We start from the raw sequence: 14,082 nt of genomic DNA on the forward strand, positions 1-14,082 counted from the left end.
TAATTTCATAATCCTGTTTTGCTAGCTTGCTACATCTGTATGTGACAAATTGAAAGCTGTTGGATTCCTCGGAAACAGAAGAGTTGGGCTAGCTAGATGTGCTTACCTGAGATCCCAGAGCTGATTATAATCAAAGAGCTGGGCAGATCAGTAATGGGTTTATAATTGCTATACAGCTTCTTGCAAATTTGTAGGAAAACTTTATTAAGTCTTTCATTCCTTAGTAAAAACATTGAAGTTTGTTAGTTTTTGCTGAATGCAAGACTTGACTTTTATAATAAACTGGATTTATTAAAAGGATACATAAGCCTGGCAGCTGCTTTTCATGTCTTGATGTTTAAATATTTGAATCAGCACCCTGGAACCACCCTCCCACCCCACCCCACCCCACCCCATCCCATCCCATCTCGTCCCATCCCATCCCATCCCATCCCATCCCGTCCCATCCCATCCCATCCCATCCCGTCCCGTCCCGTCCTGTGCCATCCTGTCCCATCCTACCCTGTCCCATCCCATCCCATCACATCCTGTTTCATCCCGCCCCATCCCATCCCTGCCTTGTTTGCTTTTTTTTTTTAATTGGTTAAAAAATACTACTCTATGAAGCCTCCCTAGGGATCCGCTTATGAAAAATGACGGACTGCCTTTGCTGATACTGCTGTTTACGTCGTTTTCGTTTGTCACACTGGCACAGCAGTAGCATCTTGAAAGTGTTTCTGAATGTTTTGTTACACAGTGCATAGCACATGGGGTTCACCGTGCTATTGATGTAGCAAAGCCAGTACCCCAGGTTCCAGAAAGTCTTGGGGATACATTTGCAAAAGGTGTTCACCAGAACCATGATGTTATATGGGGTCCAGGTAATGATGAAGGCAAACAAAATGGCACTGAGTGTCTGTGCCGCTTTCTTTTCTTTGATAAGTGACATTCGTTTTCGCTTTGTGATCTGACTTCTGGTCTTCAAGGCAAACTTTTTTGCGAGGGTTGCTTCCTTGAAGGACAAGGGCAGGGCTGCAGATGTCTTGGTCACTGATGAGATGCCATCAGAAGCTGTGGTTGTCTCTGCTGACCCTGGCTGAATTGGAAGCTTAGGAAAACTCTTTTGGAAATTTCCATCATCCTGAACACTTTTGGGAGGATGTAATTTTTTAGGTTTCTTTTCCTTCGATTCTGTGTCGGATTTCTGCAGTTCATCCCCTGACTCATGCAGATCTTCCGAGGAGGGTAGTTTAGTCGAATTGAGGATAGCGCTGTGACCAGGGAGCTTCAGCACAATTGAATAGATGGCTCTGGTCTCTGCAGCAATGTCTTCTTCATCAGAGGAGGCGGAATTTTCAAGGGAGGCAGCAGCATCATTGTTGTTCCAGCTGTCGCTGCTGCTGTGCTCTTGGTCCCCTTGGTCTGTGTTGGGTTCCCAGCTCTTCATTGTGAGCCAGAAGTGGCAGCGTCTGTATTTCCTTCGGGTGGAGCGTTTCATACTCTGCCGTTGCAGCTCGTAGCTGCTGCAGCTCCGGGAGCTGCCTGTCTGGTGTACGAAGCGAGCTGCCTCTGCTTCACTGCCCGAAGCCTGTAGCCCTGCTAACTCTTTGGTGCGTTTCTCGGTCTCCTTGTAGATCCTCCAATACAAAATACTCATAATGGTGACTGGCAAGTAAAAGGCAGCTATGGCAGTGCCAAAAGTGATGACAGGTTCACTTAGAAACTGGATGAAACATTCACCAGGAGGCACAGTCCTCTCCCCAACGAAATACTGCCAGAACAAGATGGCAGGGGCCCAAAGAACAAAAGAGATGATCCACGCTAAACCAATCATCACCCCAGCCCTTTTGGTTGTTCGTTTGGCTCTGTACGTTAGTGGCCTAGTGATGGAAAAATACCTGTCAAAACTTATGACAAGGAGATTCATGACAGAGGCATTACTGGCGACGTAGTCAATGGAGAGCCAAAGATCACAGGCCAAATTTCCTAAAGCCCAGTGGTCCATGATGATGTATGTGGTGAAAAGATTCATGGAAATAACACCAATGATCAAATCTGCACAAGCAAGACTCAACAAGAAGTAGTTGTTGACCGTTTTCAGTTGTTTGTTGACCTTAAATGCAACAATCACTAGGATGTTTCCTATGATGGTCACCAGTGCAAGGATCCCAGTGAGGAAAGCAATCAAAACTACTTGCCAGACAGCGTGTCCGCCCAGAGGGTCTTTGCTTGTGGCATTTAGGGACATGTTTGTTGAGTCCACAGTGGAGAAGGGAAAACTCTCTGTGGTCTGAGGGAAATCATAGCTGCCAATGAGTGACGCTGCTTCATCAAGGAGTCTCGGTCCATGCGAATCTCTCTTCCAGAAGGAGCTCACATTTGAAAACAGGGGCGAGGCTGAACTGTTGTTTTGCATGATCATTGTGGCTCTCTGACATAGTCTGCAGCAGGCAAAAAACAAACAAAAATCAAGTGAACGGGTGAAGATGGTACATATATAATCACCCTCATACGCACACACGAAATCCCTTTAGCACTTCGAAAGTGGTCTTTAAAAGCCAAGTTGTTTGTGACACATTCCAAGTCAAATACATACGTGGTAGGACTCAGCTTACAGCTGTGATTAATCTGAGCTCTTTGTAGTCATCACATAGTGTTTCCTTGAAAACATTCAGTCAGAGAAGAGCCAAAAGCCCAGAAGAATTTGAACCTGCAGTATATTAAATACCCACTAACTCTAATTCTTAATTAAAACACTCCCCGATGGATCTGCCCTGAACTTTAAATCTCAACAGGCCACTATCCTGGAGCATTCAAAAGCTAAATGCCAGACACATACAGCCACACATCCTCCAAGTTCGATTCGATGCTGGTCCCCAGTGCCACCCTGGCACTAGTAGAAAAGAGCCCCAGCCTCTGCTGCTTCTAGCTACAGTCAGTGACAAAAAATATTCTCTCTTCTCTCAAACTATGGCATCGGGGGGGGGTTGTGTTTTTTGTTGTTTTTTTTTTTTCTCAAACGAAAGCGTCATTTCATGAGTCAAGCTACTATAACCTGTGAGGCTGCAAAGATCTTTTCATTTTAATCTACATTTTGGCTACCTGATAAAGGCACTAAAAGTTCTCATTAGCACTTTTTTGCACATGCCACTATTCATTTTTCATGCACATTTTTATACTTGGACTAAAGATTTTGTGCATCTAATTACTTCAAAATGTCTTTGAGGCAACACGTTAAAATTTCCTTTGAAAACAGTCTCTAGAGTCAGGAAAAAATGTTTGGCTGATGTATGTCAAAGCAATCATTAAACACTTCAGGAAAAGAGGAAAGAAGTGTGAAAAGGATTCATGATTAAGCCTTCATACTTTTCCCCAAGTACTTACGTAAAATGAAGACATGCTTAGAAAGAGAATTTTGCATTTCCCTTATTTTATTAATTTTGGTGTTCAACTGAGTAGATTCATTGTAATAAACCTATTATATCATCAGGATGCAAGAATTCTAATTAAAAAGTCCATCACTGACTGTAAATTTTGATGCTGTCAAAGAAACGTACATTTGTTTTGTAACTGTGAATCCTTCGGGAGTCAATCTGTTATGGCATGAAATAATAACAAGGATCAAAATGCACTGGTGTTACACAAAATATTTATTCAAAAGAGGAGGGTTTGGGTTTGATTCCTTAATTAAATTCTAGATTCTGTTTTCCCTTGAACTGTACTTGGCTTTGTTAGTAAGCCATAAGACACTATGTGATTTTAAATGGAGCAGTGCCTTTGGCGTATGCAGTAAACAGACCAACAATCTCTTCCCTTAGCTCGTGCACAGAAACTAACACAACCCCCTCCCATATTTTGATATCTAGCATAAACGAGATATTATTTTTTCTATTTATTAATAGGAAGACAGGGTTACAATGATGCTGCCTTATTGTAATCTAATTCAATTTTATTGCATTCATCATCATATCACACAGGATGTGACCATAATAATAACATAATAATGACAACAGTAAATATAGCTCTGGGAAATCACACAGTTAAATTTAACTCTTTTCCTTATAGAAAGATGGAAAATTTGGAGCAACTCAAACCATTTATAAAAAGACAAATGGTAAGTAAACTGCAAACCAACACGGATAACTTTGATTTTCTTAAAAATGAAATTTTTATTTTCTTAAAATCCAAGTAGGTTGAAATTAAAACTACCTTTTATGAAAAAAACTTTTGACACTCCAAGTTTTCTTTTCTTTGCAAAGTTCATATGACAGAAATGTGCAGTTTTGCATAAAATTTTGGGCAAAAAAGACATTCTGAAAATTTGTCAAGCTGCTCCTCTAAGACGCTTCATATTTATTACCATTTTAATTGTTCCTTTCCCAAGAAAATCTAAATGAACTTTTCTCACAGAATTTCAGTCCTTGCCATCTATTAGAGAAGCTGTGGGACACAGCATTTTTATTTTTTTTCTTCCTCAAGATATACTACTTTTGACTATGGTGCTGGTGTAGCTCAGGTTACCCAGCATACAGCAACATGCCTTCACTGTTCCCTACCTTACTGTTTCAAAGAAGCTGAAGAGGTCAAATCTGCCCTGCGTGAGAGGGAGGCTCATCCCGCCCACACTATACAAAATGAAAGTCTGCAGAAAGTCGTTTGCAACAAGGCAGCAGAGGTCTGGATGAGAAGCACGGTCACTTGGTTTTTTATTCACACCCCCTCAGGCACACTCCTACAGCTCACTCCCTTGACTTGACCAAAGATGACTATAAAAACGCCTACAAAAATGGAGATCCCACATACTCAAATACTACAAATGAAGGCCCCTGGAAACCCTGGAAACAATAATGTTCTCCTTTGACAAAGACAGCACAGCAGTATTCAATTTTGGCTTGCCCCTTCCAATGCATGGGTGAAACAAACACACAGGTGGCTTGTGAGCAACCACATAAGCAAATGTGGACAACGCTCTTGCCAGCTCTTCATGGGCCAGGGTGGTTACTCACACCGGGGAAAAAATCTTTGACCCAAACAGGATTGCTGGAAACCATTGTCTTGCAATGTTTTACTGTCTTACTGGCATCTTCTCCAGAGCTGTCACACAGAAGGAGGTCAAAACCAGAAGAGTATGAAAGAAATCTGAAATAATTATATTTGTTAAATATATGCTGTAAATGATTAATGTTATAGGGTGCAGGCCTTCCTTCACTGACGTTAGGGACAGAGAACAGAGGATGAAATCCAGGAAGCAACTCCTCCACTGACATGTAAAACTTGTAAAACCCCTACAAGGCAACAGCCACCATAGTCAAGCATGGAATGAGAAGTCTGCCCGGTAAGTTTAAATGGCGATGATATCAAAATGCTGCTTTTTCATAAAAAAAGGCAAGCTGGTATCTTCTAATACACAAGAAAGTACCAGGCAGAAGATACTGATGAAGGGAATGAAATTTTCACTACAGGACACAGAATAAAAAAAAAAGTATCACTTTGAAGTGATGGTAGAAATAACAGTATTACTAAGGAATATAAATAGTTGACAATTTGGTAGTACATCTCATTTTCGTTGCATAACACAACCATAAACTAACCTGTTAGCCTTGCAAGTCCAAAAAAACCTACCGCATAAAAGACAGAAATATTCTTGCAAAATTAATATGTAAATGCTGCACTATCTATCGCTATGTCCATAAAACAATTGTGAATTCTGTTTAATTGCAGACTTTGAAATGGAGTTTCAATGTAAATTAACCAATAAATCCTTTCAGAAAAGCTGTGCTTCAAAAGACTTATCATGAGGGAGCCTGGGCAAGCAGTACTTCAGCTGCAGTCTTTCAGATGCCGAGCAAGTGCTGGAACTAAACTTTTATTTCTCAGGTCAGTTCTCCCATTCCTGGACTTCAAAGGAACTCCTCTGAAAGCCAATGTTTCAAGGAAAACCTGCACAGTCCTTAGTAGTCCGGTAACTGAGGAAGAGGAGAGACTGAGAGCAACCCACCAACAGCTCCCTACTGCCCAGCGCCATCCTGCAAAGCTGGAACTCCGCTTTTGAAACAATTCAGGCATTAAAGGGACCCCTGAACCTGCATTGACTGGAGAATCTGATAAAACAGAAGTGCTAGCAGGATGAAGGGACCAGTCTTTGTTATTCTGGCTCTTCTACAAGCCCCTGTAATTAAACCATTTCATTCAATAAAAAGTGTCCTCCATACGTTCATCTGCATGTAAAAAAAAAAACCAAAAAAACAAACACTGCCACCATCTTAACACACCAGAGCAGCGCAACTACATTTTCTTTCCTTTAGGAAGCCAAAGCAAACAAAGTTATCCATCATCTCCAAAACTGCCATGCCAAAAAATGTGTAGATGCGGTGCTTAGAGGCATGGTTCAGTGGTGGACTGGCAGCCCTGGGTTAACGGTTGGACTTGACGATCTTCGAGGTCTTTTCCAACCAAAATGTTTCTGTGACTCTGTGCATTTTCTGCTCTCTCTCTAATGAGTGCTACAGGGAAAGTGTCCTGAGTTCAAGACGAGGACAGCGTGATCTGCAGTGCAGCCGGCCAGCACCTGCCCAGCCCACCACGCGCAGCGGCAGAATGACGCGCGGGCGAGTGGGAGAGCAGCCACAAACGTCTCAGTAAAGCAAACAGTGCAGCACAGCCTGAGCGAGGCAAACAAGCCAAACTGTGAGATGATTATAGGTTTATATACCAGGATAAGAGTTTACAAATCACTGGTATGATATGCTACATTACAATTTCAAGCCAGGAAGTAACAAAAGAGAATTTTTTTAGCCCAAGAATATATAATTACTTACCTAAGATTACTGCTATGCTACTAAACTGTGGTTTGCGGGTATTTTGGTTCTTGTTTCTGCTTTATAGCAAGAGCTTATGAAAGGTACAGACGAGGGAATGGCTGTACAAACTTCCACATACAACCCGCCTGATGTACCTCTGCCCCCTGCCTCACTGGAGGGTCCGAGATATTAGGCATCCCACTGAGACCCATTGGAAAGGAAGGAGAAAGAAGCTGCAGAATGGTCACTAATTTCAATACATGGATAAACCACAGATTTGAAAGCCTGAATTTTTGCAATGGTCTAATTCATTGCATATTGCTCTAAATAGAAAGTAGGAAAAGCATTTCCTTTCTCTCTGCATATATATTTCAGCAGTTTTGTGAATACTTCACATTTCTGTTTATCAGTGTTTTTCCTTTCCTTAAACCTTCCTATTCACAAACCCTCAACCTCCATTTTTGCAGAGAAATCCATTTTCTTGCTGTCTTTAAAGACTTCCCAGATGTGTTTTCCAGGAAGTCAGATGGCACACTACGGGCTTGGCTACAGGTGGGCTCAAATGCAGTAACTCTTTACAACTGAAGAATTTCGCACCCCATCCATTTGCACAGACAAGAAAATGGCTTACCTTATATTTCCAATTTTTCCATTTTCCTCTGCACTGCTATTGCATACACATTAGCCTGAACATCAGAGAACTCCATGCAGTGAATTATTAAAATGTTTTCTAACATAAAGAATCCAAGCCTTTACCTAAACTAGCACATGTGCTTTGTTCCAAAAGTAGTATTTGGTAAAATAAAAATATGTATGAATTTTAAAGTTCTGCTGAAATTATTCCCAAGATTACATATAATGAATTTTCAAATAACAGTTTTTGTGTTTGTTTTTTTTTTTAAATACAATAAAGAATTCTAAAAACTTGAAACAAAGAAAAGAAGATGCAAGTATCCACGCTAGCCTTCATGGTTTTACATTTATTATATAGCAGATCACATCAGTTGCAGCTAGTGTAGCACAAGATACAGGATTCCTTATTAATGTGTATGTGATAACAGCAAGCACAGTGTTATTATCTGTGAACAGCAGCTCAGATTTATCATGACTTACTTATACTGAAGATTAAATATATTACACTGAATGCAGTTTTGCATCTTTGCAGAATGAGAGTCCTGAGGCACAGAAATCAATCCCATTATGAAATTCCTGGCCATTGTCTTACACATTCACATTAGACACACACAAGTAACTGATACACTTTTATACTTTTATATGTATGTACATATACACATAAGAATATATACATACAAATATATTTATCACATAATGTGAAAAAGTATGCACATATATAGTTGCAGATGAAAGTATATGTATATATAGATATATGTGTATATACACACACACACATATATCTGCGCAAATATATACACATACTTTTGTCACATTATTCCAAACACTGTTATAAGGAAAGACTGTATCTTTCACTAATTAGATACCAACTCGATATAGATAAAGCTCGGTCAAACATACCCCACTAACACTTCAACCCAAGCTCTTCCATTTTCCATGCATAAAGATGTTTTGCTTATGCTTACTAAAATTACTTAAGATCTAATGTCCATGCTTTAAAATTGCTTTTGTAGTTAATGAATTAGATTTGCTTAATATTTTCTTACTGTGTTGCTGCTGTTAGCGTGTGAAGCCTAGCATGGGCAAACTAGGAACTTGTTTCTTTAATCTTACGTGCTGTTTTTGTTACTTTGGAGGGGGTCTAGAGCACCTAATGAACAGCACCAAGCTCTGTGCCCTGTCTCCCTTGCTGCCCTGCAGTCAGCAGAGGGGAGCATCCCTCCGGGAGGAGAGGCAGGGGGATGGTAACTCAGGTGTTCCTACTGGGAGGCGTAAGGATGGCACACTGGGAGCACCTGTGACTGCCCACCTGACACAGCCAGCAAGTTCGGTATCTAAAGCTGGGCCATGCAACGAGCCTCTTTTATGCCTTAATTTGCCAGGTAGTTTTTGCCAAATATCTACCGTCTCCTTTACCTGGACTGAGACACTGCCCAGCTGTACCTGCAGCACCCACGGCAGACCTGGCTTGCTTACACTGAATTTGCTTTCACAACACTTGCTCTTCCAAACACCTTACTTATGTAGTATTAACCCTTCACTGAGGATTTTTATATTATGACAGAAATGTAGCTTTGAATACTAATGTGCGCTAATGGCCGGTGATTTCCGTGGAAAGATCTGCTTATTTACACAGCTACAAAAGAAAGAATAAATACTGTTACCACTGGGACCAGAAAAGCAAAAAAATCTCAGACACGCTGCATCTGTTCAAAAATCCAGATGTGTAATGCTGATCCCTTGCACATAAGACTCCCATTTAAGACTGAATTTGTTACATGAACGGTAAAACTCTCTTGCATAATTTTTCCAAACATGCCGTATATGACATACATCCTAGGCTGCACAGTTAAAAGGACAGTGACTTTAACAGATATCCACATTTACCAAGTAAAGTTCTTTTGTGCTATTTATGATTTACTTCTTTAGCTTCAGTGACCCGATACTCATTCACTCCATGGCTTTCAGTTTCAAAATAATCCTGTCTTGAAATCCTCTAAAATGATTCCAGGGAGAAGTTTCCAAAATGAGCTACTAATCTCAGTAGTGATATGGCCTAAGGGCAGCGAAGGTTTATCACGTGTAGGAGCAGCAGAGTTGCTGAAGGAGTAGCACTTTTCTCGCTCGGGCACGTGTGCTGGGCGGTTATTGTCTGAACATCTCACACAGAACAAAGTGAAACCTTCAAAAGCCTGAGCTTGGATGCTTCTACAATTTTTGAATGCTTGAAAAGCAGAGCAAATCAGGTCCTGCTGATTACAGTAAATACTGACTATCACCTAGAACAGTTAAATCTACGAGGTGTGCTCTTATGAAGAGATTATTTAAATTCCAGGCAGTTTCTCTTTCAGAGAGCTTTATTAGAATTACATCGCGTTTGTCCAACTGACACTGGAGGAAACGGACATGTGCTCTGAAATGTAGTGGGAATTCCAAACAGTTATGGAGAGTTTCACTCACGTTGAGCAACCCACTGGCTCTGCTGTGGGAGGCTGGGCTGAAGGGTTGGTTGCTACATTGAATTTAAACATGATATTAGACTGAGATGGAAGAACACCACCACCCACTGAATAATCTTGTTTATGCATGAGGGGTGCATAATTTATCCTTTGATTAAAACCTACCCATCTTAAAGACATCATTTCAATTTTTTATTATACATACACTTTTCAACATAATACTACTTCATATTTTGTTATATATTACAATGTTGCATTGAAGTCACGATCTAAAATTTCACCGTGCACTCTGCTATCTCTGTATGAAATACTGTCCATTGACTCCACAGATAATCCTCCCAATGAGGCATTTCAAAATCACATTAACATGTTGATCATGTGAAATAAAGTAATGGGAATTCTTACACTTAACTATGTTGTCTTCCTAGGTATTGATAACTGCCAGAACACCTTGAGTAGACATGGAAAAATACGTGCCTAGATAGAGAGAAAAAGATTTCAAGCCCTCTAAATGAATTTATCCTCTTTTACTAAAATGGCATCCTTCACTAAAAAATTAATCATGTTTGAGAAAATTAATATCAAGAAGAGCTTGTAACCAATGCTAGATAAACCAAGAAAATTTTAACTATCTTTGTAATCCAGCCTTACTTTCAGTAATCCTTGCATGCATTTAAAATCCATATTTAATGTGGATATTTGCCTTTAAGAACCTTTACAGGGAACAACAGCCCTCGTCAGAAGACCTCTTTACTATCTTTAACTAAACTGCTTTAAGAGAAAGTAATTAATTGTTTATGCTATGAAATTGACACATTTTTGCTTTTACTGTTTGCTCACTGACACAATATACCACCAGGGTAAAACAGAAAACAGTACAAACATTTTTCAAGTATCAAAGAAGACAGAGAGCCCAGACACTGAGCTCTAAAGAGGTTCACCTGGAACACTCTTCTTGATTTCATTTGTCTGCAAGAAGAAAAGGAAATGACAAAACGTTGTCAAGCCTTGAAACCTGAAAATGGAAAATATCCTCTTTCTGGAAATCCTTTCCATGGAGGGAAAACAAATAGCCCAAACTAAAAAACATAAATAAAACCTCAAACCACAGTTTTGATTTTCTACCTTTTCAAAAACAGGTTTTTTTTTTTTTTCTTTTGGAAAGTCATTTCATTTTCCGTCAACTTCAAGCTGAATCTCAGACATATTTTGACAAACTCTGCTGAAAGCAGATGAACTCTGCTTTGTTATTTATTTAGGGAAAATAATAAAAAATATTTGTCATTGCATCAAGGTCTGGCAAAGAGCTATCAAAGCCTCTGGTCCAGATGTCATGTTCATCTGCAGTCAGGTCCCATTATATGAAAGTTCTCTAATTTACATCATTTAAATGTATTAAATATCATGAGTTGAAAGTTCTCTTGAGTCTAGGTGAATCCTAAAAGGTTCTAAATTATACTATCGCTGACCACTGCGTTTTCTACCGTAACTAAGGCTTTGCATGCAGGTGCTATAAATGCAGACCACTTACTATAGCTGTTGGTGATGGATAGTTTGGCAATTTTACATAAGATGCAATAAAGTGACTTGAACACTGTTAGGAAACACTTATTAAGGGAAATTTATTGTTATTGGCTCTGGTGACTGAAATATTATTGCTATCTACTGTGGCAAAACCAACACTCCCACACTGGACAGATGGTTTACTTAAAAAGCTGAAAGAAAAAAAACACAAAACAACACACCAACCTGCTGAGAGGTTTCAGCTAGAAGAGAAAAACTGATCAGAAATAGCTATTAGCTAATTAAATCTATATATATATATTTGGACACTGGAACTATTTATACGGAAAAGAAAATTTTATGAGAGAAACTTTGTGTCAGAATACTACATTTTTAATCACATTACTATTTTTTTTTCTACATAATGCTTTAAATCATGCAATCATAATAATGCTTTAAAGCATTTTTGTTTGGTGTCAAATGAAGATTGGCACAGTTGGTCAGAAAATAATATTTTCATTGTATATATTTGTTCAATTGTTTTACTGAATAGAAATTCCTAACGTCTGAGATTTGGGGATATCCTTTCATACTGACAATTTAATCAAAGCATATGTGCTAGTAATTTATTAAGGAATGAAGCTACTGCCAGGGAATTAAAGAGGTCTGTGTGTGCCCTTTTTATAGATTACATTCCTTTAATAGTTATAAACAAAATGCTATGATATAATTGAAATGGAATATTTTTTACCTCAATGGAACACCTTGGTAAATATTATTTTAAAAAGGGAAAATTGTTTGTTTCAACGTGTCACTGGAAATATTTGCGCAAATACTGTTTCATTACTCACTGGTGTATTTTAAGTCCCTTCCCATCTGTCTAAAGGTGGATTTTAATCCCCACTAGGTGGCACAAGGGTTATTCAGAAGCAAAAGTCTGGACTGTAACAAAAGCTTAACCAGTCTTCCATAAATCCTGTGTCTTATACATGGAAATTATAACCAACCAATTTATATCTATTCCTTGATAGGGATAACAGCTAAAAGCAATGCAATCATCCAAATATTGGTCTGAATCAAAATAGTAGCCAAATTACCAAAAACTGTTTTGTGCTGTAGCTTAACATATCTTCTTGGGCGGTTTTTTTTTTTGGTTTTTTTTTGTTTGTTTTTTTTTTTTTTTCCCCTGGACTAGACATATCTGAAAGTCCTGGGGGAATTCTGTAACTTAATCAAAACGGCCCGTTCCAAACTGCGACCTCCTGTAGGCATGTTGCCAGGAATTTGTAAAGTCTCTGGGAAATTAGTGGTAGAAGGCACTGCAGATTTTAATGCCTGCAAGCAATTGCTTTTCACTCCAATACAAGTAAGTAAATAATGCTCCAATGTTATAATATTTTTTAGGTTTTTTTTTCAGGATTTGTTCTTTTCTTTTTTTGGTTGTTTGCTTTTCTAGAGTTACACAGCAAGATAAATGGAGACATGCGCAATGAAAATAGTCCTGACAGAAAGGGAGGAGGTGGTAATGAAAAAATTATTTTAAGTTATTCTACCCAAATGCCTGTTGGCAACCCCCGTGACAGTGCCCTCTTCCTACCAGCATTTCACTAGGTTGCTCTGTATTTATTTGCTTGAATATCTGCCTTTTCTGCCTACTTGAAATATATCCCAAGAGTTTGAAGCTACAGTCTTAAAAAAGACATTCTAATATAAAGAACACACATTCACAAAGCAGTGATTTTATTCAGTGTCCAGCATGGACCTGCCCCAGCGGTTAATCACAGTTGCACAGCAGTGCATGCGTTTCTGTAACACCTCCTGCCTTATGGCTGTAGTAGTTATGTAGTAAAGGGGGCACAAGGCTGAGGAAGAAAAAGGAAGGTCGCTTAAGTAAGTTAAATGAGGTACTCAAGTGTATTCCTAATTCTATCGCAGGGTTTCCACACACTGTAGGAGGAGTGACTTATGCAGATCTTTAAAATAATATCACCTTACCTTAAAAAGATACTGCAAAGCTGAATTTAGTAACTCACAGGCATTCCTCAACTTTATATATCTGCAGTTTTGCAAAATGAACACTCTTGAACTGTATCTTTGCAAGTTTTCATCTCAATGCTTCTAATTAAAATAATTCCACCAACAAAAAAAGCCATTTTTCAATTCAGCCACTATATATTCATCTACTACACTACAAGTTTTCTTCTCGCTATCTAGCTAACACACTCATGATACTCTGCACTCCCTCTTTGTTGCTGCTTCTGAGAATTCATGCATTATGACACGGCAAATAGAAAGACATGGAGATACAATTACATTAGCTGTAAAGGTTGCTATCTAAGTAACAGGATTTTGCTTCTAAAATAAGAAGGTAAAGTGGACTCACGATTATTTGCATTTGCTCTTTCAAGCCTGTAAAACCTGCATTTTGCAAACACATTAGAGTCCAGGATAATCAACAAAAAACTTAAAATCAGGAGTCCCAGATAAATTAGAAGGAAAATATTTCTCCCAGCTTTGACAGGGTTGCTCAAATGGCAAGTATTGAATACGTTACTTCCACAAAAGAAGTGGAAAGCTAGTAGAAAGAGAAGAATCTGCACCTAGAAAAAATGCCTCCTTCCCTGAAAGGTCAAAGGAATTTTAATGCTTGAACTATGAACAGGGATGCATGCTTTCTGTGGTTTCACCGAGTCCCATTGCCCTAAAAA

At 39.0% G+C, this 14,082-nt stretch overlaps 1 protein-coding gene across 1 annotated transcript in view; it reads right to left on the minus strand.

The window, feature by feature from the left end:
* Positions 1 to 572: 572 nt before the first annotated feature.
* The window catches only part of CHRM3 (cholinergic receptor muscarinic 3), a 74,059-nt gene continuing 60,549 nt past the window's right edge, over positions 573 to 14,082 (minus strand). The window contains exon 2 of the mRNA XM_037393120.1: positions 573 to 2,420. Coding sequence (XP_037249017.1) covers positions 599 to 2,401 — 1,803 coding nt within the window. The 5' untranslated portion in view covers positions 2,402 to 2,420 and the 3' untranslated portion in view covers positions 573 to 598. The remainder of the gene's footprint in view (positions 2,421 to 14,082) is intronic.

Source organism: Falco rusticolus, chromosome 6 (assembly GCF_015220075.1).
Source record: "Falco rusticolus isolate bFalRus1 chromosome 6, bFalRus1.pri, whole genome shotgun sequence".
In the NCBI taxonomy this organism is placed as follows: Eukaryota; Metazoa; Chordata; class Aves; order Falconiformes; family Falconidae; genus Falco; species Falco rusticolus.